General features: G+C 37.9%; 1 protein-coding gene across 4 annotated transcripts in view; it reads left to right on the top strand.

Moving 5' to 3' along the window:
• Window positions 1-24,515, top strand: part of ANXA7 (annexin A7) — a 53,079-nt gene that overhangs the window by 11,220 nt on the left and 17,344 nt on the right. For 3 of the 4 annotated variants that reach the window (XM_047826243.1, XM_047826244.1, XM_047826245.1), the window contains 11 exons: window positions 1,641-1,845; window positions 2,743-2,856; window positions 3,868-3,932; window positions 9,719-9,821; window positions 10,300-10,394; window positions 13,821-13,934; window positions 14,165-14,335; window positions 16,539-16,709; window positions 16,789-16,864; window positions 17,899-18,011; window positions 19,915-22,359. In XM_047826243.1, coding sequence (XP_047682199.1) covers window positions 1,641-1,845; window positions 2,743-2,856; window positions 3,868-3,932; window positions 9,719-9,821; window positions 10,300-10,394; window positions 13,821-13,934; window positions 14,165-14,335; window positions 16,539-16,709; window positions 16,789-16,864; window positions 17,899-18,011; window positions 19,915-20,037 — 1,350 coding nt within the window. In that variant the 3' untranslated portion in view covers window positions 20,038-22,359. Of the gene's footprint in view, window positions 1-1,640; window positions 1,846-2,742; window positions 2,857-3,867; window positions 3,933-9,718; window positions 9,822-10,299; window positions 10,395-13,820; window positions 13,935-14,164; window positions 14,336-16,538; window positions 16,710-16,788; window positions 16,865-17,898; window positions 18,012-19,914; window positions 22,360-24,515 lie in introns of those variants that run through there. The other variant, XR_007145486.1, reaches the window with a different exon arrangement.

The following is a 24,515-nucleotide window of genomic DNA, read 5'->3' as shown; positions in this document are numbered from 1 at the left end:
AAATGTTGTATGGCCAATAAAATATGTATGTAAGCTAAATCCATCCCATGAGTCACTGGTTTTTAACCTTTGTATTAGAAGGTTTAAAATAATTAAGGGCTTGACTCAGAGATGACAAATTGCAGTGGATTAGAGGTCCCTGTATTTGCAGTTCTGACACTTTTAGTATTTGGAGTACATTTTTTAAATGTGCTACTAAGTTCTGCCTTGTTGATGTCTATACTATGAGGACTAAACTCCTAGCTGAGGCATTTAAGTAAGAATTATGCATTTCAGTTTTATATTCATAAATGTATAGGGCTTCTTTCTAACAATGGGAGAATAGAGAGGTCTATGCAGATTAATGTTAATGTAAGTATCCTTATGTAAAATGAATATATAGCTCTCCTGAATTTATCATAGGAGAGAAGAGAATTATGAATATGTTCCTAGGTCCCTATATACTCAACTGGACTCTGGTTACCATTTCAGTTATTATAGACTAATTTCTGAAACAGACAACCCCAACATCCAAGTGACTTAACACAATAAAAACTTGTTTTCTTTAATTTTTTTTTTCAACGTTTTTTATTATTTTTGGGACAGAGAGAGACAGAGCATGAACGGGGGAGGGGCAGAGAGAGGGAGACACAGAATCGGAAACAGGCTCCAGGCTCTGAGCCATCAGCCCAGAGCCTGACGCGGGGCTCGAACTCACGGACCGCGAGATCGTGACCTGGCTGAAGTCGGACGCTTAACCGACTGCGCCACCCAGGCGCCCCAAAACTTGTTTTCTTTAGTCTCCTAGAAGTCAGTGGCAGGTGGGTGGTGGGGTGGGGTATCAAGGAGGCTTTATTCCATGTAGTCTTTCAGGTTACTAGGCTCCTTCCACATGTTGGCTTTATCATCCTCTAGTGTCTTGGATTCCTCCACTGGATTCTCTGCTTCCAGCTGGCAGATAAAGGGAAAGAGGAAGAGAGAGTGTGTAGGATTGGGCAGGAGGTTTTTAGGGGCCAGATTGGAAGTGGTGTACATCACTTCTGTCTCTGTTCATTCACCAGTGTTCAGTCATATGGTCCTACTTTAACTGCAAAGGGGTCTGGGAAAGGTAGTCTAGCTTTGTGGCCAGGCGAGAAAGTTTAGTGAACGTGTAACAATCTCTGCCACTCTTAGACATTTTCTAGTCTGAACTGGGCTCCAAATGTCACACCCCATGGTAACTCAGGTCACTTTTTTGTTCCTACTATGTAACAGGTCCAGGTGTGTCGCAAGAGAGCCAGGAATTCTCTTTAGGGTAGAGAGCTATATGTCTTTCTAATATTTCCAGGTATTAGGAAAATGAAGGAACTAATGAGCTTTGATAGTTTTTCCTGAAGCCTTGAGGTTTCTGAAGAGTCTCGTTCTTACTCCCAAATAGAGAAACAGATCCCTCTTGCCCGACACAGGTAGAATTGAATGTAACTGAGTTCTGAAAAGCAAGTGTTTTGACAAACTAGCATACAGGTAAACTAGTACAAGATACCAAGACTTTTAATGTGACTTTTACTATGTAAAAGAAAATTTAGACCTTAACAGTTATTTCAGTTTGTTTGTTTGTTTGTTTGTTTGTTTTGTTTGTTTGTTTTGGTCACATTCATATGAAAAGTTTTCTGGTTTGTCAGCCTGCAGGTCAGGAGTCAACTTTTCCCCCTCCGGGTCAGTATCCTTATCCTACTGGCTTTCCTCCAGTGGGAGGAGGTGCCTACCCACCAGCCCCAAGTAGTGGCTATCCAGGAGCTGGAGGCTACCCTGCCACTGCAGGCTATCCAACCCCTGGAGGCTATCCTGGTGCCCCACCACCAGGGGGAGCTCCATCCTATCCTGGAGGTGAGTAGTGGGTTGTGGCATTAGTGATGATTTGGGATTGCTGTATCATTTTTCCTTCTCTCTCTCTCTCTCTCTCTCTCTCTCTCTCTCTCTCTCTCCCTCCCTCTCCCTCCCTCCCTCCCTCCCTCCCTCCCTCCCTCCCTCATCCATTTCATTCTTGCTTGTTTTATATGAGGTCAGAGATGCTCTTAGCCTACTCTCTACCAAAAACCATAAATCTAGCTGGCAAGATGAAGGTTCTTGGGGGCATGAAAGCTGGAAACATTCTCAAAAATTCTGTTGTGAGGGGCGCCTGGGTGGCGCAGTCGGTTAAGCGTCCGACTTCAGCCAGGTCACGATCTCGCGGTCCGTGAGTTCGAGCCCCGCGTCGGGCTCTGGGCTGATGGCTCAGAGCCTGGAGCCTGTTTCCGATTCTGTGTCTCCCTCTCTCTCTGCCCCTCCCCCGTTCATGCTCTGTCTCTCTCTGTCCCAAAAATAAATAAACGTTGAAAAAAAAAAATATTTAAAAAAAAATTCTGTTGTGAAAAGAATTAGAATAAATCTCATGGTAATAAAGGACCAATATATAGCAGTTTACTTGATTATTTGTAATCTTAAGAATTGATTATGATATTTCACTTAGCATAATTGTGACCTTTAGGACAGCTTTGTCTGAAGGCCAAAAAGCTTAGCATTTTTGTTACTATAAGTTATTTAGTAAGGTGAATGAAGTAAAAATTTTTTAATTTGTTTCAGAACGGAAAAGAGTTGATAAGTTGAATTTAGACCAAAAGAGACTGCTGTTATAGCATTAATTGCATATTTTTTCCACTTTTCTTAGTGGATATTAGTAGATATTTTCCTAAAGTTTACTCTTCAATCATGAGAACTGTCACTGTATTTATTCTTTTATTCTAGTTCCTCCAGGCCAAGGGTTTGGAGCCCCCCCACCAGGTGGAGCAGGCTTTTCCAGCTATCCACAGCCACCCTCACAGTCTTACGGTGGTGGTCTACCACAGGTCCCACTACCTGGTAGGTACCAGAGAAAAACAATAGTGTGCTACTTAAAATTTTCAGTTGCCACTGAGAGAACTTAGTTATGTTTGGGATAGTCTTTAGTAAACTTTATACTAAGTACTTTTATAATTTTTTTTTTTTTTTAATTTTAGTGTTCATGAGTGGGGGGATGGGGCAGAGAGAGAAAGAGAGAAATAGTTTAAAACACATGGTTTCATTTGCAACTACGTGGCTGAAACTAGAGGGTATTATGCTAAGCCAAATTAGAGAAAGACAAATACATGACTTCACTCATATGAAGACTTTAAGATACAAAACAGATGAACATAAGGGAAGGGAAGGGAAGCAAAAATATTATAAAAACAGGGAGGGGGACAAAACATGAGAGACTCTTAAATACGGAGAACAAACAGAGGGTTGCTGGAGGGGTTGTGGGGGGGTGTTGGGCTAAATGAGTAAGGGGAATTAAGGAATTTACTCCTGAAATCATTGTGCACTATATGCTAACTAACTTGGATGTAAATTTAAAAACTCAAATAAAATGGTAAAAAATAAATAAAATGAAATGCATGATTTCATGAAATGCATTAATTTGATGGAAAAGTTTAATCAGTAAGATGGAAATAAGGACCCACTTTGAGTTACAAAAAATCTGTTCCAAAGCCAAAAAACCGAAACCTTCAGGAGCTTCCCAGCTCACACCTATACCACTCCTAAACCCTCAGAACTATGCCCTGGCATCCTTTCTAGATGGAATCAGAATTTAGTTTGGTTCAAGTATTAAAAAAAAAAAAAACAAAAAACGTATTATTTGTTAGGAAACTGTGTAGGACGTGGAATATTTTAAAAGGTTCCTGTGACCAAAGTTGGTTTTAGGTTTAGTGAATTATAATCTTAAAAAATAACCGTACTGAATAACATGGTGTGAATGTTCTCATGTTTCTATATTCATAATAGTCAATGCTGTTTTGAAAAGTTAAATCCTATGAGATCTGTTTACTGTACTTTTTTTTTTTTAACATGTAGGTGGCTTTCCTGGAGGACAGATGCCTTCTCAATATCCTGGAGGACAAGGTCCTTACCCAAGTCAGGTATTTCTGCTCCTATTTTTAAATTTAGTCCAATTTAATTGGATAACGCCAAAGAAGGGCACCACTGCTTTGCTGACATTTCCCTGAAGCAGAGGATATGGTCTGTTATAGTCACTTAAGATTCTGCTCTTTGCGTCTGGTAGACTTGATGCTGTCTTTGGTCCATCTGCTTTAAGTGGTGTTCTGATGACTTTAATAAGACAAGCATAGGTCCCTTCTCACAGGTGATGATACTCCTAACTTTTTCACAGAGATTCATTTGGGTTCTTGGCATTGGTTTTAGTTCTTCCCTCACTGGTAGTTAACAAATATGAACTTGAGTGACTGAGTAATTGCTGTTTTGGGCAGTTTTTGATAAAGTGTCGTTTTGTTTTCTATTTTTACCTTTATAACTTTCCACTCTTTTTTCAGATCAATACAGAATCTTTTCCTTCCTATCCTGTTTTCTCTCCTGTTTCTTTGGATTATAACACTGAAGTGAGTAAGGTTTTCTAGTGTTTACTAATTACTGTATGTGCCTGTATGTACCTTCTTTACTTTCTGATTTCTTGTGTATTGGTCTCTCACACCTTCCTCAAGGATTCCACTGTATCTGTCTTACCATTATGTCCCTGTAGTGCTTGGTAGGGCTTTAACCATAGTAGTCAATTAATATTTGTTGAATTGATTTCTCAATAGCCCTAGGTCTCCTATGTATCAAATGTTTGTCTCATCTCTGTATAGCCCCTTATTTTAATATTAAGTTTAATTTTATATCTTATGCAAGTTATAAGGAACACAAGCAGTATGCTTTTATGCTTATCTTTAGCTTGATTTTCTTATTTATTTCCATCCTCTTTAATTATAAAGATCTAGCATTACCAAGCTTTTTTAAAGCTGAGATGGGAGAGGGATTAAAGTATTGAAAGAGAAACACTTTAGCTATTTTCTGGCTTACTTTCTTGATTTGAGGAATTTGAGTTCCAGATTAAGAAATTTGTCCAAGACCACACACCTAGTAAAAGACTAAGCTGAGACTAGCTCTAGTTCTTCTGACTCCCAGACCAATGGTCTCCCTGTTACATAATGCTGCTTTGCTGGTACTATAAATGATGTTCCTCCAAAGCACATAGGGAATTGCCTTCAATCTTTTTTTTTATTGTTGAAGTTGATTGTTAATCATATTATATATCTATAGTTATTTTAATCATGTATGAGAATTTTTATTTTATTTTAGCTTAAGCATGCACATAGTTTGAGAGACATGGATTTTATGACTAAGTATAAAAAAAGATTTTCATGTCATTTGCAACTACGTGGATGGAATTAGAGGGTATTGTGCTAAGTGAAATTAGTCAGAGAAAGACAAATATATGACTTCACTCATATGAGGACTTTAAGATACAAAACAGATGAACATAAGGAAGGGAAGCAAAAATAATATAATAACAGGGAGAGGGACAAAAACAAGAGACTTAAATATAGGGAACAAACAGAGGATTGCTGGAGGGGTTGTGGGAGGGGAATGGGCTAAATGGGTAGAGGGCATTAAGGAATCTACTCCTGAGATCATGGTTGTACTGTATGCTAACTAACTTGGCTGTAAAGTAAAAAAAAAAAAAAAAGTTAAAAAATTTTCAAACCTAAAACACTAAAAATGAAATATACATACACATGCAACTCATGTGTAACAATTACTACCTTAAGATAGAACTAAAACCAATAAGTGGAACTTAACAGAGTGGTAAATTTTGGAAGATCTTTTAGATGGAAATGGAACAGGCTCCCTTGAGAGGAGTAAGCTTCCTATCACTGAAAGTCCTCTGGTGGATGGTGTGTGTGAGTATATAATGTGTGTAGGAAGATGAAAATTTTTGTCTTGGTTGGGCATTTGGGACAGGTGACTTCCCTGATTGACTCCATTTTGTTTTCCAGTAGGAAGGTTGGTATCAAATGGGTGTCAAAGGGTAGAACTTTTGATTGCAGTGTGGGCTTTGTTGTGCTGAGAAATCTTGAGTTTTGACCTCTGGAACATGGACCCTGATATCTTTTAATTCAATATAGTGCCTGGAAGATGACAGTATTTTTGATAAAGATTCATTGCAAACTTAGACTTTCAACAAAGAATGAAACAAATCCATTTTTTCCTAAAGATGAAAAATGAGTAGTTTTTGTTTGTTTTTTAAGAAAGAAGAGATGGGACGCCTGGGTGGCTCAGTTGGTTGAGTGTCCAACTTCAGCTCAGGTCATGATCTCACCATCAGTGAGTTCGAGCCCGGCATCGGGCTCTGTGCTGACAGCTCAGAGCCTGGAGCCTGCTTTGGATTCTCTCTCTCCTCTCTCTCTCTCTCTCTCTCTCTCTCTCTCTCTCTCTCTGCCTTTCCCCAACTCATTCTGTGTTCTGTCTCTCAAAAATGAATAAACATTTAAAAAATCAAAAAAGAAGAGGATGACAGAAGATGAGGATCATCAAATCATAGATTTTGAGGATTAGTTTCTCTTACTGTCTAGTCCAGTGTATTGTAAACAAAGGCTTTTGCCCTACTTAGGATTTTAATGAAGGAAATCTTAGTTTCTCGGTACCATAAAGCTCATGTAAAGCTACAAGTAGAATTTTTTTTTTTAAACCACTATACAAATATTTGTCATTTGTTAGTTCTCTGCTTACATTCTTGGCTTAGAAGGAAGCTTCATAGTGCAGGATGGTTGTTAGAAGACATTGGTGTGAGAGTATTGGTAAGTGGGAGAAATTATTGACCCTAAAAATGTTTAGGCCTAGAAGATGGTCTGGTTCTCTTCTCCCCATTTACTTTGCCCTGCAGTTGCTGGCATATTGCTGTATTCAATGGGTATAAATAACATTAAATGCAGTTTCAGTTGCCTAAAAAGCAATTGAATCATTTTACATTGGAGTGGTGTTGAATGCATCTTTAAATGATATTTTAGAGATAATGGGTTAAATAAATATATTATTAAAATTCAGTTAAAAGAATGTAGTGGGATATCATCTCACTTCATCCCATCTCTCTTAAGCCCTGATTTGAATAGTTTAAGAAAACTATTGAAGGGGTACCTGGGTGGCTCATTTGGTTAAGTGTCTGACTCTTGATTGCGGCTCAGGTCATGATGTCATGATTTGTGATACTGAGTCTCCCATCAGGCTCTGCGTTGACAGCACAGAACCTGCTTGGGATATTCTCTCTCTCTCTCTCTCTCTCTCTCTCTCTCTCTCTCTGTCTCTCTCTCTCTCTCTCTGTCTCTGCCTCCCTCACACTCCACACACACTGCTTCTCTCTCTCTCTCTCAAAATAAATAAACATTAAAAGAAAAAAGAAAACTATTGTTTCCTAGCTGTATATTTTAAAATTTGTTTAAATTTTGAAATAATTTCGGACTTACAAAAAAGTTATAAAAATTATAGAATTCCTGAATAGCCTTTACCCAGATCCTCCAGTGTTAACTTCTTATATAAACACAACAAAATGATCAAAATCAGGAAATAACATTGATGTAATACTATTACCCAAACTATAGATCTTGTTCAAGTGTTACCAATTATCCCATTAATGTCCTTTTCTGGTTCAGGATCAAATCCAGGATGAAACATTGCATTTGTTGTCATGTCTCTTAAGTTTACTTGTTTTTTTAATATTAATTTTGATTTCATTTCATTTGTTTTAGTAATCTCTATGCCCAGTGTGGTGCTCGAACTCACAACCCTGAGATCAAGAATCACATGCTCTACCGACTGAGTCAGTCAGGCACCTCTCTTAAGTTTCCTTTGACTTGACACAATTCTTCAGTCTTTTTTGTTTATGACCTTGACACTTTTGAAGCGTACTGCCAGTTATTTTGAGAAAATTCCTTAGTTTGGGTTTGTCTGATACTTCCTCATGATTAAATTCAGGTTTGGCCATTTTGACAGGAGTACCACAGAAATGGTCTTGGATCTCCAGTGCATTATTGTATCAGGAGGCACTTATTGTTGACTTATTCTGTTATTGGCAATGATTAATTTTGATCACTTGTGTTTGCCAGGTGCAAACTATGTAAATATCTTGGTTCTCATCGCACTTTTACTCACTAATTTTAGCATCCATTGATGATTCTCTCTGGAAACAGTTATTACTGTGGGATATGTCATAGTGATTTTTAAGTTTCCCCATAGATTTTGTATTTTTATTTTTTATTTAATTTTTTAAAATGTATTTATTTATTTAGAGAGAGAACATGAGCAGGGGAGGGGCAGAGAGAGAGGGAGAGAGAGAATTCTAAGCAGTCTCCGTGCCATCAGTACAGAGCTTGACACAGGGCTCAAACCCACGAAACCATTAGATCGTGACCTGAGCCAAAATCAAGAGTCAGACACTCAACTGACTAGGCCACCCAGGTGCCCCAATTTGTATTTTTAAAGTATAGTCCCTGTTTTGCCTTCTGGTTTATTTCCTATATAATCTATGAAGAATATTCTACCTCCCAGAATCTCTAATCATTGCTTGCTTTCATTTTGTGCTTTTCTTACTACAAAATGTTTTATTTCATGTTTTTTAATGTTTATTTTTGAGAGACAGACCATGAGCAGGAGAGGGGCAGAGACGGGGGTGGACAGAGGATCCAAAAAGGGCTCTGTGCTGACTGTAGAGAGCCCTATGTGGGGCTTGAACTCATGAACTGTGAGATCATAACCTGAGCTGAAGTTGGATGCTTAATTGACTGAGCCATCCAGGTGCCTCTATTTCATGTTTGATAATGAGGGCCTATAGAGGAAATGGAAAGATATTGCCAAAATTTTATTGCTTATTTGAAACCTCATTGATCAATTCAAGGTCTGCCTAACTAAAGCCCTCATTATCTTATTGTATCTATCTATCTATCTATCTATCTATCTATCTATCTATCTATCTATCCATCCATCCATCCATCCATCTATTTATTTTGAATGAGTGGTGAAAACAGAATTTTTCCCTTGTTACCAATCTCAGAGAGAAACCATCCAGTCTTTCTCTGTGAAGTGTGACGTTAGCTATAGTTATTGTGCAGAAGCTCTTTAAAAAAAATTTTTTTAATGCTTATTACTTATTTGAGAGAGAGAGAGAGAGAGAGAGAGAGAGAGAGACAGAGTGCAAGCAGGGGAGGGTTAGAGAGAGGGAAGGAGACACAGAATCTGAAACAGGCTTCAGGCTCCAAGCTGTCACCACAGAGCCTGATGCGGGGCTTGAACTCACAAACTGTGAGATCATGACCTGAGCCGAAGTCAGATGCCCAACTGACCGAGCCACCCAGGCACCCCTATATTATTGTCTTTAAATTAGACACTGCTGCTCAACACTATCCAGGAATCAGTCTCTTTTTTCCCCTTGTATTCTCCCAAGAAGGAAATCGAGGCATAGGAAGATTGTGACTGATTTCACAAGCTTGACTTTTTGTCTCCTGAAAGTTTGGAGGTTAGCTATCTTTTGGCAGGAAGGGGATAGGTCTTTCTTGCCTGTTCCAGAATGAGCCCTGAAAATAAAATGCTCATATGCTTTGTCCTAAAAGTTAAACATGGCCTCCTTGCCTAAGAGTGATAACTGGGGAAGTCTTAAGTTGTCTTCTTGTCAGCAGAGAATCCGGGCTTTTAAAAAAAATTGTTTCTTCCACTAAAGAAGTTGAACATTTTTACATCCCCTGCCTCCCATTTTATTGAGATGTAAGTGACATATAACATTGTGTTAGTTTTATGTGTACAACATGATAATTTGATGTGTTTTTATGTTATGAAAGGATTGCCACAGTAACTGACTTGGAATTTTTGCTTCTCATTTCAGCCTGCCGCAATGACTCAGGGAGCTCAAGGAACAATCCGACCAGCTGCCAACTTTGATGCCATGAGAGATGCAGAAATTCTTCGGAAAGCGATGAAGGGTTTTGGTAAGAAAACAGGTTTTTGGGGCGCCTGGGTGGCTCAGTCGGTTAAGCGTCTGACTTCAGCTCAGGTCATGATCTCGCAGTCCGTGAGTTCGAGCCCCGCATCAGGTTCTGTGGTGACCGCTCAGAGCCTGGAGCCTGTTTCAGATTCTGTGTCTCTCTCTCTGACCCTCCCCCGTTCATGCTCGCTCGCTCTCTCTCTCTCTCTCTCTCTCTCTCTCTCTCTCTCAAAAATAAATAAACGTTAAAAAAAATTTTTTTTTAATAAAAAAAAGAAAACAGGTTTTTATCTTATTTATAATTGAATCTAAAGTAAAAATAAACTAAATCTAAAGTAAAAATAAATCAAGTTTATGTGTCCACCTGTGCACATACCTCAATTTAATCTGGCACCAGTCACCTTGTAAAGCAACCAAGAGATGTCCTCAAGGAGTAGCCAGCACCGACTTCATCCTTACTTAAACATGTATGGTTCTTCCAGGGACAGACGAGCAGGCAATTGTGAATATTGTGGCCAACCGTTCCAATGACCAGAGGCAAAAAATTAAAGCAGCTTTTAAGACCATGTATGGCAAGGTATTTATATTTTTTTCTTTTCTGGCCACAAACAATGGCCTGTAGACTCTGCCTTTATGCGAGGTTGGATACTATGTTTTTATTAGTACTGATGGTACAAAGTAGAGACAAGACTCCAGAGACCCCAGAGTGGTGTGTTTGCTATGTATTTCTCTTAAAAGTCTAATTCTGGAGTAATCCTTCATCTCATAATCATACCTCATACTATGTCTGATAGATGCTCAGTAGAAAACAGATTATGGCTACAATAGTGTAACTGATAGTAGATAACTTTATATATAAAATAGATAAACAGTATAATAGTTTGGTTCTCAGTCTTCTCTTTACAGTGGGATTTAATGACTTATCACATAGCCCCTGCTTGTTCTTGGTGTTTGGCATCATCTTCCACTCCGTTCTCTCCCTCTAATTGTATCCTATATTATGCCCACGTGGAACTTCTTGCCATTCCCTGTGTACGTCATGATCTTTTATAACTCTATGCTTGGTATATGTTGTACTCTTGGCCTAGAACACCTTTTCCTCTTTTTCTTCATGGCAAACAACTTCAGGATTTGGGTTAAATCAGCTTCTCCGTGAGGTTTCTCTCATTGCTCTAGGCAGAATTTAGCTCCTTCTCTCACTGTGGTCTGACAGCATTTTGTAAAACTTCTGCTCTAACTGATCTCACTGCCCACTCCCCAAAACAGTGAGCTCCCCTCAGGCTAACCATGTCCTACTCATTTGTGCATTTTTAGCACCAAGTACAGGAATGATAATAAATAGCCACTTGATAAATATTTGCTGAATGGATGATCAGTAACAAAATATAGCAAGATTCTATGGCTAAAAAGTGCTACTGCTTCTTAGATATAGAGGGGAAAACTGGGTACCATTGGTTTGCCATTTAGATAGGAATCCTAAAACTTTCTAACATTCTCTGGATCTAGTTTACTTTTCTTAGAATGGGGGCAGAGGTTCATCAGTTGGTCCCACTTGACCTATTTTACTCTGCCTTACCCTCCCTCCTTGGCCCAGGTCCACTTCTTCAGTCTTTTTTTTTTTTTTTAACGTTTATTATTTTTTTTGAGAGAGACAGAGTATGAGTGGGGAAGGGGCAGAGAGAGAGGGAGATACAGAATCCAAAGCACGCTCCAGGCTCCAAGCTGTCAGCCCAGAACCCGATGCGGGGCTTGAACTCACAAAGTGTGAAATCATGACCTGAGCCGAAGTCAGACAGTTAAGTGACTAAACCATCTAGGAACCCCTCCACTTCTTCAATCTTAAAGCTGATTAAGCAACACAAACTCTAGATTTCCTTAGGGTTCAACCTCATACTTGCTTCTCTAACAAAAGTATTTTCCATATTATGAATTTCTTTAGTTGTATATAGCCTGTGCTACGCTGTCCTGAATTTTCTTATATATCAGTTTAGAATTAAAACTAAACTCACAGCATATGTTTTTTTATTCCCAGCCATCTTTTCTTTGGCTTCCTATTAATTAATAAAAATATCATTCTTCTAGGGGCCCCTGAGTGGCTCAGTTGGTTAAGCATCCAACTTTGGCTCAGGTCGTGATCTTGCAGTTTGTGGGTTCGAGCCCTGCGTTGGGGTCTGTGCTGACGGCTAAGAGCTTAGAGCCTGCATCTGATTCTGTGTCTCCCTCCCTCTCTGCCCCTCCCCCACTTGCTCATGCGCACGGGCGTGCATGCTCGCTCGCTCGCTCTCTCTCTCTCTCTCTCGCTCTCTCTCGCTCTCTCAAAAATAAATATTAGGGGTGCCTGGGTGGCTCAGTTGGTTAAGTGTCCGACTTCAGCTCAGGTCATGATCTCATGGTTCGTGGGTTCAAGCCCCACATCGGGCTCTGTGCTGACGGCTCAGAGCCTGGAGCCTGCTTCGGATTCTGTGTCTCCCTCTCTCTCTATTTGTCCCCTGCTCTCACTCTGTCTCTCACTCTCTCAAAAATAAATAAAGATTAAAAAAAAAAAATTAAAAAAAAATAAATATTAAAAAAAATTTTTTTAAGTCATTCTTCAAGCCTGCTGTGGAGTTGTCCTTGATTCCACATTCTTCATCAGTCTTTGGATACCTATTCAATGCCTACTATATGCCAGGCATTGCTTTGTCCTAGCATCTGGTTATTAACTCTATCTTGTTGATCTAATATGTAAAAGGTATTTTTAAAAATGTGCTTCCATCTCAAATCCACTACTCAAGTCCAAGCCTGAATGAATTCTTACCTAAATGTTTTAGTAGCCTAAATGTTCTTATCTATAAACCTCTTTGTCATCGTAGTCCATACTGCCTATGGTTGCCATTTCAATGCCATTTTCTTGCATAAAAATTTCCTGTGGCTTCTCCCAGCATGAAGAATCCAATGCACATTCTTTAGCTTGTGTTCAAGGTGATGACCCAAGCATATCGTTACAACTCTGTCTCACTAATCTGTGAGAACATTCCCCTCTAACAAAATTGGTTGTCTTACTGGTTCATTAAAAAGGCTTTGCTTGTTCTTGTTTCATACTAGGGACTCCCAACCTTAGCTGAGCATCATAATTTCCTTTCAGACTTAAAAACACTTGCAGAACCTCTGAGTATTTGTCCTCAACATCAGTGTGTTTTTTCTTTTCTTTTCTTTTCTTTTCTTTTCTTTTCTTTTCTTTTCTTTTCTTTTCTTTTCTCTTCTCTTCTCTTCTCTTCTTTTTCTTTTCTCTTTTCTTTTCTTTTTTCTTTTCTCTTTTTTCTTTTCTTTTCTCTTTTTTCTTTTTTCTCTTTTCTTTTCTTTTCTCTTCTTTTCTTCTCAAATAATTCCACGGATGATTTGAGTGCATGGTCAAGCCTGGGAACCATGTTTGTGTTTCTCATTTGTGTTCTTCCTTCTTGCCTGAAATGTCTTTCTCCTTCCTCTTTGCTTGCTAATTTTACATACTCTTCAAGATCTGGACTAGAAGCTTTCTTTGGGCTTTCTAGCCCACTTTAACTTCTCTTGTTTGAGCTTTTTCTGCTGTTTATTTATGTGCTACTTAGGTACAGGCTGCCTTATACTATCTCTTTTTAGGGGTTTACCTTATCTTTCCACAGAAGAACACAATGATGTTTCCTGCTTCCACACAGAACAAGAACAGTTTCTTACACTAAGTAAATACCTGCTTATTATTTTGTTCATTTGAATGATTTTTTTATTTCATATCTCTGTCTTTGTACCTGGTATAGTGGTGGAACTATAGTAGGAATTTGTTATTGTTTATTGGTAGAGTGAATAAAATACATCTGCTTTAAAATACAAACTTGAAATGTATATATTTACTTGTTTCTTAGTATACACTACTCAAATTTGAAATTTAGGTTTTCATAAAGCAGTTCAATTCCACTTTTCCATATTTAAAAAATTTAAGCAGCAAAATTTGGAGAGCACACATAATTAGTTTGTATTTGTAATTAAATAGGATTTAATCAAAGACCTCAAATCAGAGTTAAGTGGAAATATGGAAGAACTAATCCTTGCCCTATTCATGCCACCTACATATTATGATGCCTGGAGTTTACGGAATGCAATGAAGGTACTGTGTCATTTACTTTGTATATTTTATCCTATTTTAAGTGTAAAACCCCACCAATTATGGCAGTTTACAGTGACAGCTAAATCAGTATGTTGTATCATATCATCTGAATAAATAGAGCTTTTTAGGTCTGGAGGCCAAAGAAGTATTTGATGAACTAGTAAGATTTAACTATTTTCTGTTATTTTGTTTTTCTTTTGTATAAGTCTCACTTTCTTCATTTCACATAGGGAGCAGGAACTCAGGAACGTGTATTGATTGAAATTTTGTGCACAAGAACAAATCAGGAAATCCGAGAAATTGTCAGATGTTATCAATCAGAATTTGGACGAGACCTTGAAAAGGACATTAGATCAGATACATCAGGACATTTTGAACGTTTACTTGTATCCATGTGCCAAGTGAGTATAGTATGAATATATATTGATGGAGGGAACATTCTTCACTTTGTATTATCAGGGAGCATTCTTTATTCCTTTTAATATTTAGCCCCTTGGAATCTTGACATCTTTAAGAGGGGTAGCACAGAATCCAATGTTCAAATTTCTTTGTAGTCACTATTGAGATTTATTTCCGCAGATCTAGGTTTGTAAGAGATTAGAAATTAACCTCTTTAACGTTATATGGAATCAGAAATCAGCTTGGCTCTTTGTCTTAGGATGAATCTCATACTTCTTTTTTTTTTTTTTTTTTTTTTTTTTTTAAGTTTATTTTTGAGAGAAAGAGAGGCAGAGAGAGATGGCAGGGGTGGGGGCAGGGGGGACAGAGGATCCGAAGCAGGCTCTGCACTGAGAGCAGAGAGCCTGATGTAGGGCTTGAACTCATGAACTGTGAGATCATGACCTGAGCCGAAGTCAGACACTTAACTGACTGAACCACCCAGGTGTCCCTGAATCTCATACTTGCAAGTTTAGCATTGTACTGCCAGTTAAATTGGGCCATCAACTGACGATATGCAGGACTTCCATGGAAGTGCTATAAGAGGTGAAAACTGTGAGGAGAGCCAGAGATGCAGAAACTTTTCTCAGAGTTCACAGTAATGTGATTAGCACCTTCCTTATTCTGATTCCCCAGATGTGCTGGAGAAGTGATGGAAAATTATCCAGATAGGGTATTTGGAATGATACTATAAGCATACTTAGAATGAGATGATGAGGGTCTACTTGAAAAGACAAGCACACTGATTCAGTGTCAGGAGTTATTGGCTATCCTGCTAGTATACAAAGCTGGGCAGTCTTGAGGGATAGGAAAGCAGAAGTCAGGCTCTTCAGAGCAAAAGGAAGATAGTTCCAGAAAACACAGTGTGCCAAAGTGAGTGAATGTGGAAATGAGAAAGCAAATGGGTGGGAACAAATTGAATTTACCTACAATGGAATAACAGAGTAGGGAAATAGATTAGCATTGAAAAACAACAAGAAGAAAAACAACAGCAAGAAGACAAAACAGGAACAGGGATTTAATGCAAAAAATGATTATTTTTTACATGAAGGGCACCTGGCTGGCTTAGTTGGTAGAGCATGTGATTCTTGATCTCAGGGTTGTGAGTTTAAGCCCCATGTTAGGCATGGAGACTACTTAAAAAAAAAAAAAAAAAAAAAAAAAAAAAGACTACATGAGGTGCCAAGTCTCTTTATGCAGAGTTCAAGGCCCAGCTATTTTACAAAGTAAAGAGACCTCTTAAAGGGAGTGAGCAGAAGAATGGCTTCTCAGGAAAATGAGACTGGTTTTTGTGTGTTTGAATCCAAAGGCAATCATCTGGGAAGTTTTTCCTGAGCATCTTTTCCTGTGTGCTATCTTTAGTCTCTCATTTAGAATATGCTTCTGCTTATTTCTTGTGCCCACTGCTCTTCAAAATAGTTTCTCACCTGTAAGGAACACCTCTCCATTGTGTTCAGAATAGTTTCTCACCTTTAAGGAACACTTGTCTATTGTGTTCCTCAGACTGACACCAAGACTTTAGAGGGCAGCTTTTCCTTCATTTGGGTTTGTGTTTTTGAGAGAAACCAAATGCCCATCTAGGCTTTGCTCTTGTTCAGGCCCACGGCTTTCTCTCTCTCTCTCTCCTTTCCCTCCCATCCCAGCGAAAATTTGGTATACAAATTGGCACAGTCTGGCAGAACTTGAGTTATTTGTAGCTTCTTCCTAAAAGCTCATGTGTCATTTTTATGTCTACATTCATAATAAAACTTAAATATTAAGATTTCACTTGACTGAAGGCAAGGAAGTTCATGAAGCTCCATATTATATACTCCCTCCCTTGACTTAAATTCTTTGAGGGCAGGGACCTTGTCTTCTTGTGTCCCTACCACCTTGCGTATCCTATAGGTACTCTTTCTCTGGAGAACCTAATACAGCCTCACACAAAACAAGTGCTCCATACATTTTAGCTGCATAAATGAATACAAAGTGGAACTCAGTATAATGCATATTGATCTTAAATCCCAGCTAAGGAGAATTATAATTTCTTCATTTGAGTGGTAGTTTATGTATCCTAGAAAAGATGTTTTTCTTTTTGGCTTTTTTTTTTTTTTTTTTTTTTTGGTGGGGGAGGATTTTAATAGAACTTGTGTCACATCTTCCAAGTCTTGCCTTCCTCTTTTGCAGGGAAATCGTGATGAGAATCAGAATGTTAACCACCAGCTGGCTCAGGAAGATGCTCAACGTCTCTATCAAGCTGGTGAGGGGAGACTAGGGACAGATGAATCTTGCTTTAACATGATTCTTGCCACAAGAAGCTTTCCTCAGCTGAAAGCTACCATGGAGGCTTATTCCAGGGTATGAGCTTTTCTTTTGAAAATCTGGCTTCTGTTTTAAGTTGTGAAAATATTTTAACCCTTGTGTTTTTTGTTTGAAGGTGGCTAATCGAGATTTACTAAGTAGTGTTGCCCGTGAATTTTCCGGAAATGTTGAAAGTGGTTTGAAGACCATCTGTAAGATACTTTTATGTTTTGCTTTGTTTTGTTTGTAAATGAATGAGGCTTTGACTAGTTGTTCCCATTAAGTGATGATGCTTAATATAGCCTTCTGGGAATCTGCTTAGAGGCTGAGCTAATCCCATGTTTTATATACAATTCCTTATGAATGGTGGTGGTGTGATCGAATAGGGTTGTTTTGGAATTCGTTGGTCTTTATTCTGTATGCCCTTCATGAGGATTAAACAAGAATATACAGTAGATGTAGCAGTTCCATTAAAGTGAATGGGAAAGCCCTAAGGAACTATAAGTGACATCACACAAAGTGTCATTTTGAGCTCCCAAAAACATCTTTCAAATACTCAATCCAAAGAGACCCTTTTCCCTTTTGAAATCAAAAACCCAGTTTCTGGTGTTCTTTGAGATGCCCGATGAAATGGAAATTTAATTCTCCTGGAGAATATATGACTAAAGAGAGTATTAGGAACACATGTGGTATTAGCAATTGAGTGTCTTACAAATATTACTATAGTAATTATAACTAAAGTAATAATGTACAGTTAGTATACCTCTACCATTTGCAGGAAAAGACTTTGCTGTTAATTTTCCTAAGAGAAAATGTGTCAGACTTATTATTCTCAAATCTTGGCTCAAATCTGTTTTCATTTTCATACTGGAATGTATCTCCTATCCTTCTCTCAGACTTGTAGAATTCAGATTTCAGTCATTATTCCTTTTTAAGTAAGTTATTATTGGCCACAGTTGCTATAGATTTTCTCACTTGAAGGGAAAAAAATGTAAAGAGTGTAAGCTATTGCATCTATGGAAAGAAAATGGGATTTATTAGAGGGAATCCTCTAGAATTGAGGGTAGCCCATCTAATGTGGCTAGAAAGATGGATTCTGAGAAAAAAATCAAGAGGGAGAACATCACCTCAAATTTCTCAGATAATTCTATAGAAAATGATCAAAGGCAGGCTAGAAGTGATAAATGAATCTGGAGCATGGATACCTTTGTCAAGGCATCATGTGTGAAGTATCTCTAACTTGCAGTGCAGTGTGCCCTGAACCGCCCTGCCTTCTTTGCTGAGAGGCTCTACTATTCTATGAAAGGTGCCGGCACAGATGACTCCACCCTGGTCAGGATTGTGGTCACTCGAAGTGAGGTGAGGCTTTCTTTTTTTTGTCTGATCTTACTTGATTTTGAATGTTAATTTCCTGAAAGTTCCTCAGCAGGTTGTCAGTCCCTCGGAATGATGTTAAGAAAGGGCATTGGGGAGGGCACCTGTTGGGATGTGCACTGGGTATTGTATGGAAACCAATTTGACAATAAATTTCATGTACTAAATAAATAAGAGTTCCTTTGTCACTACTGGTGGAGGCTGTGTGAAGTACAGTGTTCATTCTCCTCATGCTGTGAGAGAGGCTTAAGTTAGTGCAACAGATGACTGTGTCTCAGTGTAGCCAGTGCCAAGAATTTTTCCTACTTGAGGAGGTCTGCAGAGAATACTGGGTTATATCAAGTTGGAAAATATTTATCTTTTCATTTTCATTTTGCTAATGTAAAAAATTTCGTGAAAGATTAATCCTATTGGATAATAAGATTCTCGACATTTAGCATAGCTTTTAATTATAAAATAATTTTTAAGGGGCGCCTGGGTGGTGCAGTCGGTTAAGCGTCCGACTTCAGCCAGGTCACGATCTCGCAGTCCGTGAGTTCGAGCCCCGCGTCAGGCTCTGGGCTGATGGCTCAGAGCCTGGAGCCTGTTTCCGATTCTGTGTCTCCCTCTCTCTCTGCCCCTCCCCCGTTCATGCTCTGTCTCTCTCTGTCCCAAAAATAAATAAACGTTGAAAAAAAAATTTTTTTTAAATTTATCTTTATCTCTTTATCCAAATACACCTCAAATATTTTCCTTTCTTTGTATATTTATTAGAGTTCTTTCTTAATTGAAAGAAAACCTATGCCACTAAATTATACTAGAGAAGGTAAATCATTTTTTAAAAGACAACCATCATATGATGTTTTTTAAAAAGTTGTGTATTTGTACTTAGACCTAAATTTTCTAAGCATGATCTTTTCTTTAAATTGTAATAAAATATATACAACATAAGACTTACCATTTTAATCATTTTAAAGTATGCATTCCAGTGGCATTACGTACATTCACGTTGTTGTACAACCATACCACCACAACTTTTTCACCTTGCAAAACTAAAAATCTATACGCCTATTAAACAATAATTTACCATTCTCCTTTCTCCCCGGCCCCTGGCAACCACCAGCCACCATTCTATTTTCTCTTCCTATGAATTTGACTACCCTAGGTACCTTGTATAAGTGGAATCATACAGTATTTATCCATTTGTGACTGGCTTCTTTCTTAGCATAAGATTTTCGAGGTTCATCCATGTTGTATCATGTGTCAGAATTTCTTTCCTTTTTAAGGCTGACTAGTATTACATTGTATGTATACAATACCTTCTGTTTATTCATCTGTCAATTGACAGGTTGCTTTCACCTTTGGCTAGTATGAACACTGGTGTACAAATATTTGCTTGAGTCTTTGCTTTCACTTTTGTGTACATACCTGAAAGTGGAACTGCTGTATCGTATGGTAGTTCTATTTTATTTTTTTTGAGGAATCACCATATCTTCTTCTACAGCAGCTATACTGTTTTACATTCCTACCAGCAGTGCACAAGGGTTCCAATTTCTCTACATCCTGCTAACACTTGTTATTTTCTGTTTTTGATAATAACCATTCTATCAAATGGTTTTATTATTTTTTTAATGGTTTTTAAATCACCAGTATTTTTTGGAATAATAGATGAGACTAGTACCACCCTTATTCAATATTTTTACAGAACAGTAAATTAGCCCTTCACTGGGTGATGCTAGCAGTGGTATAAATGCTAGCAATTAAATGTCAGTCACTTGGTGTGTTTTTTTTTCCCTCTCTGCTTTGATTATAATTATATTCTTTTCACTATTAAAAAATAATTCTAATAATACCAGTTTTCTCTTAACAGCTTTTTTCTAACATCAAAAATATCATCTCTTGCATGCAGATTGATCTTGTACAAATAAAACAGATGTTCAAACAGATGTATCAGAAGACCCTGAGCACAATGATTGTAAGTGACACAAGTGGAGATTACCGAAGGCTTCTGCTGGCCATTGTGGGCCAGTAGGAGGGATTTTTAAATAAACGAAGCTCTTCACAGCATATCCTTCAAAGCAGTGGCTGACCTGCATGCAGCAATATCAACCATCACCAAACCAAAAGAGCTTTTTACTAAGCATTGTGTCAGGGTATTGTGCTTGGTTTGCACATGTGGTTATTGCCTTAATTCCATTGTTATTTTTTTCTCTATATACAATCAATGTGAAGCCATATCACAATGATGTAGTATTAACGCAATATTTGTAAGGCATAATTCTCACTGTTCTTACTCTAATCAGGGTCCCAAATTGAATAAAAATCACAGCAATCTCTAATTCTGTGTAATAATGATGAATAAAAAAAAAAAGTTGCTGAAACTCTGCCTTCCAAAGCCCCATAGGTCCATTGGACAGTTATAGTTGGTAGTATATCAAAACTATATTTTTAAAAAATTCAGCTCTTTTGACATAGAAGAGTAATTTGCATCTTATTTTACATAAATTGGTATTTTATATTTATAAACACTAAACTTTCCACATAGTGAATAGATGAGTATTGCCTGTAACAACTTTTTAAAAAGGGATTATATGTTTATGTGCATAAAATATATAGCCTACTTTTTTTTGTCTACTAAAATTCTCTAAAGATCTTTATTGGCCCTTGGCTTTAAAAAAAAATTATGAAATAGCTTCTCGGCCTTTTAGCTAAGATCAAGTGTAAAAAAAAAAAATTATGACTTTAAGAATTAGTTGTAATTTAATCATGATTCAAGAAAGTGAAGCTTCACATGTAGGAGGTGTTCAGTTAATGAGTGAATGAAGCTTAAAGCATCACTGGGAAAATTGAGTGCTAGCTCTTTGGAGAAGTGTTCAGGAGCTCAGTTAGTGGTATATGAGGATGATTGCAACACCCATTGGTTTACCCCCAGTACTGAGCAATTACTTATTGAGTATATTGAGCATTATAATGGGTAGCCAGGAGAAATATGAAGGGAGGAAATTTATAATATACTGGGGGTTCTAAATAAAAAGACACCAAAAAAAAGTGGCAAATGTTAGATTATAAATTCTGCCGAGAGGAGAACCGTAGTTCTTTGTGTGAAGCTCCCTGGCACAAAGCAGAAATTTAATAGATTTTACGAATGATTGTACTAAGAACTGAGGAGAAGAATAGTAAATATGAATTATAATTCAATGAACAGTTTTGTGTAAATACCAAGGGGCATATAAGTTGGCATAAGATACAACCTTACTCTTAGATAGACCTATGTAAGATACATGGGTAGAAGGACAATGGGTTAAGATGGATGTTAATTATTTTTTTTTAAAAAAGTATCATTGAGGGTTGCCTGGGTGGCTCAGTTGGTTAAACGTCCGACTCTTGATTTCGACTCAGGCCATGATCTCACGGTTTGTGGGATCGAGCCCCACATGGAGCTCTGCGCTGATAGTGAGGAGCCTGCTTGGGATTCTCTCTCACCACCTCTCCCCTACTTGCACTATCTCCCTCTCAAAAATATATAAACATATATTTTAAAAGTATCACTGAAAAAGTTCAGTTTGGATGTAGGTTTTAAAAAAGTAACAGTGATGAGATTTGGTAAAGATGAGAAATGGGGGTAAGGTATTAAGGAAAGAAAAGATATCAATAAAATATATTTTTTAAACCTTTTGAAAATTAGATATAATTCATATACCATTCACCTTTTTAAAGTGTACAACTCGGTGGTTTTTAGCATATTCACAAATCTGTGCAATCATCACCATAATCAATTTTGAACATTCTTATCACCCAAAAAGAAACTTTGTACCTATCAGTAGTCACTCCTCATTCCCCCTCCTCCTGTCCAGCCCGTGGCAATCACTAATCTACTTTGTCTTTCTATGGACTTGCCAATTTTGGACTTTTCATATGAATGGAATCATTAAATATGTGACCCTTTGTGTCTGGCTTCTTTCAGTTAGCATACTGTTTTTTCAGGTCCATCTGTGTTGTGGTATGAATCAGTCTTCACTCTGTTTTAAGGCTAAATAATCCACTGTAACAAGGACACACATTTTTTTTTTGTCCATTCATCAACAGATGGACATTTGGGTTGTTTTTACCTTTTAACTATTATGAATAATGTTGCTGTGAACATTTATGTACAAGTTTTTATGTGGACATGTTTTCGGTTCTCTTGGCCATGGAACTAGGAGTGGAATTGCTGAATGATATACTATCTTTATATTTAGCTTTCTGAGGATCTGCCAGACTGTTTTCCAACAGCTGCACCATTTTACAATCCTACCAGCAGTGATCCCAGTTTCCAATTTTTTTTTTTTTTTTTTTTTTTTACTAAATTTCTCTTCATCCTCACCAACACTATCATTATCTGTCTCTTTGATTATAGCCAAGTGGATGTGAAATGACCTCTCATTGTGGCTTTGATTTGTATTTCCCTTTCTTGTGCTAATTGGCCATTTGCATATCTTCTTTGGAAAAATGTTTTCTAATACTTTTTCCATTTTAAAATTGGGTTATTTGTCTCTTTATTGTTGTAAGGGTTATTTATATATTCTGTGTAGTAGACCCTTATCAGATATTATTTTGTATGCTTCTATGTGTTTTTATGAAGTCAGTTTAGGTTCAGCCATAAGAGGAGACACAAGAGAGGCTCAAGAACATTATTATATTCAAACTTTCTAGAGACCAGAGGCATTGCACACACAGGGCCATATGGGAAAGACACCAGGGTGGTCAGGAGGAGGGCCAGGGGGGAATGCTTAGGCCATGACCTTTTTTGGGGTTTCTAAGGGAGAAGCAAAGTTGGATAGGATAAATAATTCAGTATTGGCTAGTTTGAATAATTTTGGTAATTTTTGAGCTATATGGATGGTCTCTAGTGTCCTCTTACCTGGCTCTAGGATAATTAAAGTAGAGGAATATTGCCTCCTCGGGTGCAGGGCCAAACGTAAGAGGTAAGGCTCTGGATTGGTTAGTTTGCATATCAAAGGCATGCTCCTAGTTGGGGGCCTTTGCTGTCTCTGAATGGGCTAACCAGGGAGAAGGCAGTCACTCCCCAGTCAGAAAAGTTTTTTAAGATAGAAAATATAGGGACGCCTGGGTGGCGCAGTCGGTTAAGCGTCCGACTTCAGCCAGGTCACGATCTCGCGGTCCCTGAGTTCGAGCCCCGCGTCGGGCTCTGGGCTGATGGCTCAGAGCCTGGAGCCTGTTTCCGATTCTGTGTCTCCCTCTCTCTCTGCCCCTCCCCCATTCATGCTCTGTCTCTCTCTGTCCCAAAAATAAATAAACGTTGAAAAAAAAAAAAAGAAAAAGAAAATATAATACACAAAAAATTATATACCCACACAATATGTATTTACAAAGATTTTCTCCTGTGGACTGCCTTTTTCCTTTTTTTTTAAGTTTTTTTTTTTTTTAAAGTAATCTCTATACCCAACATGGGGTTCAAATTCATGACCCCACATCAAGAGTTGCATGCTGTATGGACTGAACCAGCCAGGTGCCCCTTTTTTACTTTTCTGCTGGTGTTCTTTGATTTTAAAGCACAAAACTTTAAAATTCTGATTCCAGTTTTTCTATTCTTTGGTTGCTTGTACTTTCAGTGTCATGTCTAAGAAACAATCGTCTAATGCAAGGTTAACATGATTTACCCCTATGTTCTCTTCTAATATTCTAATGTTTTTAGCTTTTACATTTAGGTCTTAGTTCATTTTTATAAATGGTGTGAAGGTGTTCAACTTATTTGTTTCGCATTTTGATATATGGTTGTCCCACCATCGTTTGTTGGAAAGACTGTTCTTTTCCCACTGAATTGTCATGGCACTCTTTATTTCCGAACTCTCAACTGTATTCCATTTGTCTATATGTTTATCCTTATGCCTTGATTAAGCTACACTTAATACTTGATAAATGTAGTTTTGTAATAAGTTATAAATTGGGAAGTGTGAGTCTTCCAACTATGTTCTTTTTCAACATTGCGTTTGCTATTCTGGCTCTCTTGCATTTTCATACGAATTTTATTTTTTTAATTTTTTTTAATGTTTGTTTATTTTTGAGAGACAGAGACAGTGTAAGCAGGGGAGGGGCAGAGAGAGAGGGAGATACAGAATCTGAAGCAGGCTTCAGGCTCTGAGCTATCAGCACAGAGCCCGACGCAGGGCTCGAACCCACAAATTGTGAGATCATGACCTGAGCTGAAGTCGGACGCTCAACCAACTGAGCCACCCAGGCACCCCTTCATATGAATATTAGAATCAGCTTGTCCATTTCTGCAAAATATCCATCAGGGATGTTGACAGTGATTACTTTGACTTTCTAAATCAATTTGAGGATGAGCAGTACATTTGATTGTATTAATGAATGTTGTCAGAAATAAATTGACTGGAAATAACAGATTAGCTAATTAGAAACAATTTTTTTGGAGTAATGTGAAAGGAGTTTGTTGGGATAGTGAGTCATTTAGTGGAGGTTTCTGAAACCCAAACTAAAGTTTGAATTTTA

The sequence above is a fragment of the Prionailurus viverrinus genome, chromosome D2 (assembly GCF_022837055.1).
Source record: "Prionailurus viverrinus isolate Anna chromosome D2, UM_Priviv_1.0, whole genome shotgun sequence".
NCBI classification, from domain to species: domain Eukaryota; kingdom Metazoa; phylum Chordata; class Mammalia; order Carnivora; family Felidae; genus Prionailurus; species Prionailurus viverrinus.
This window is presented reverse-complemented; position numbering and strand designations above follow the sequence as displayed.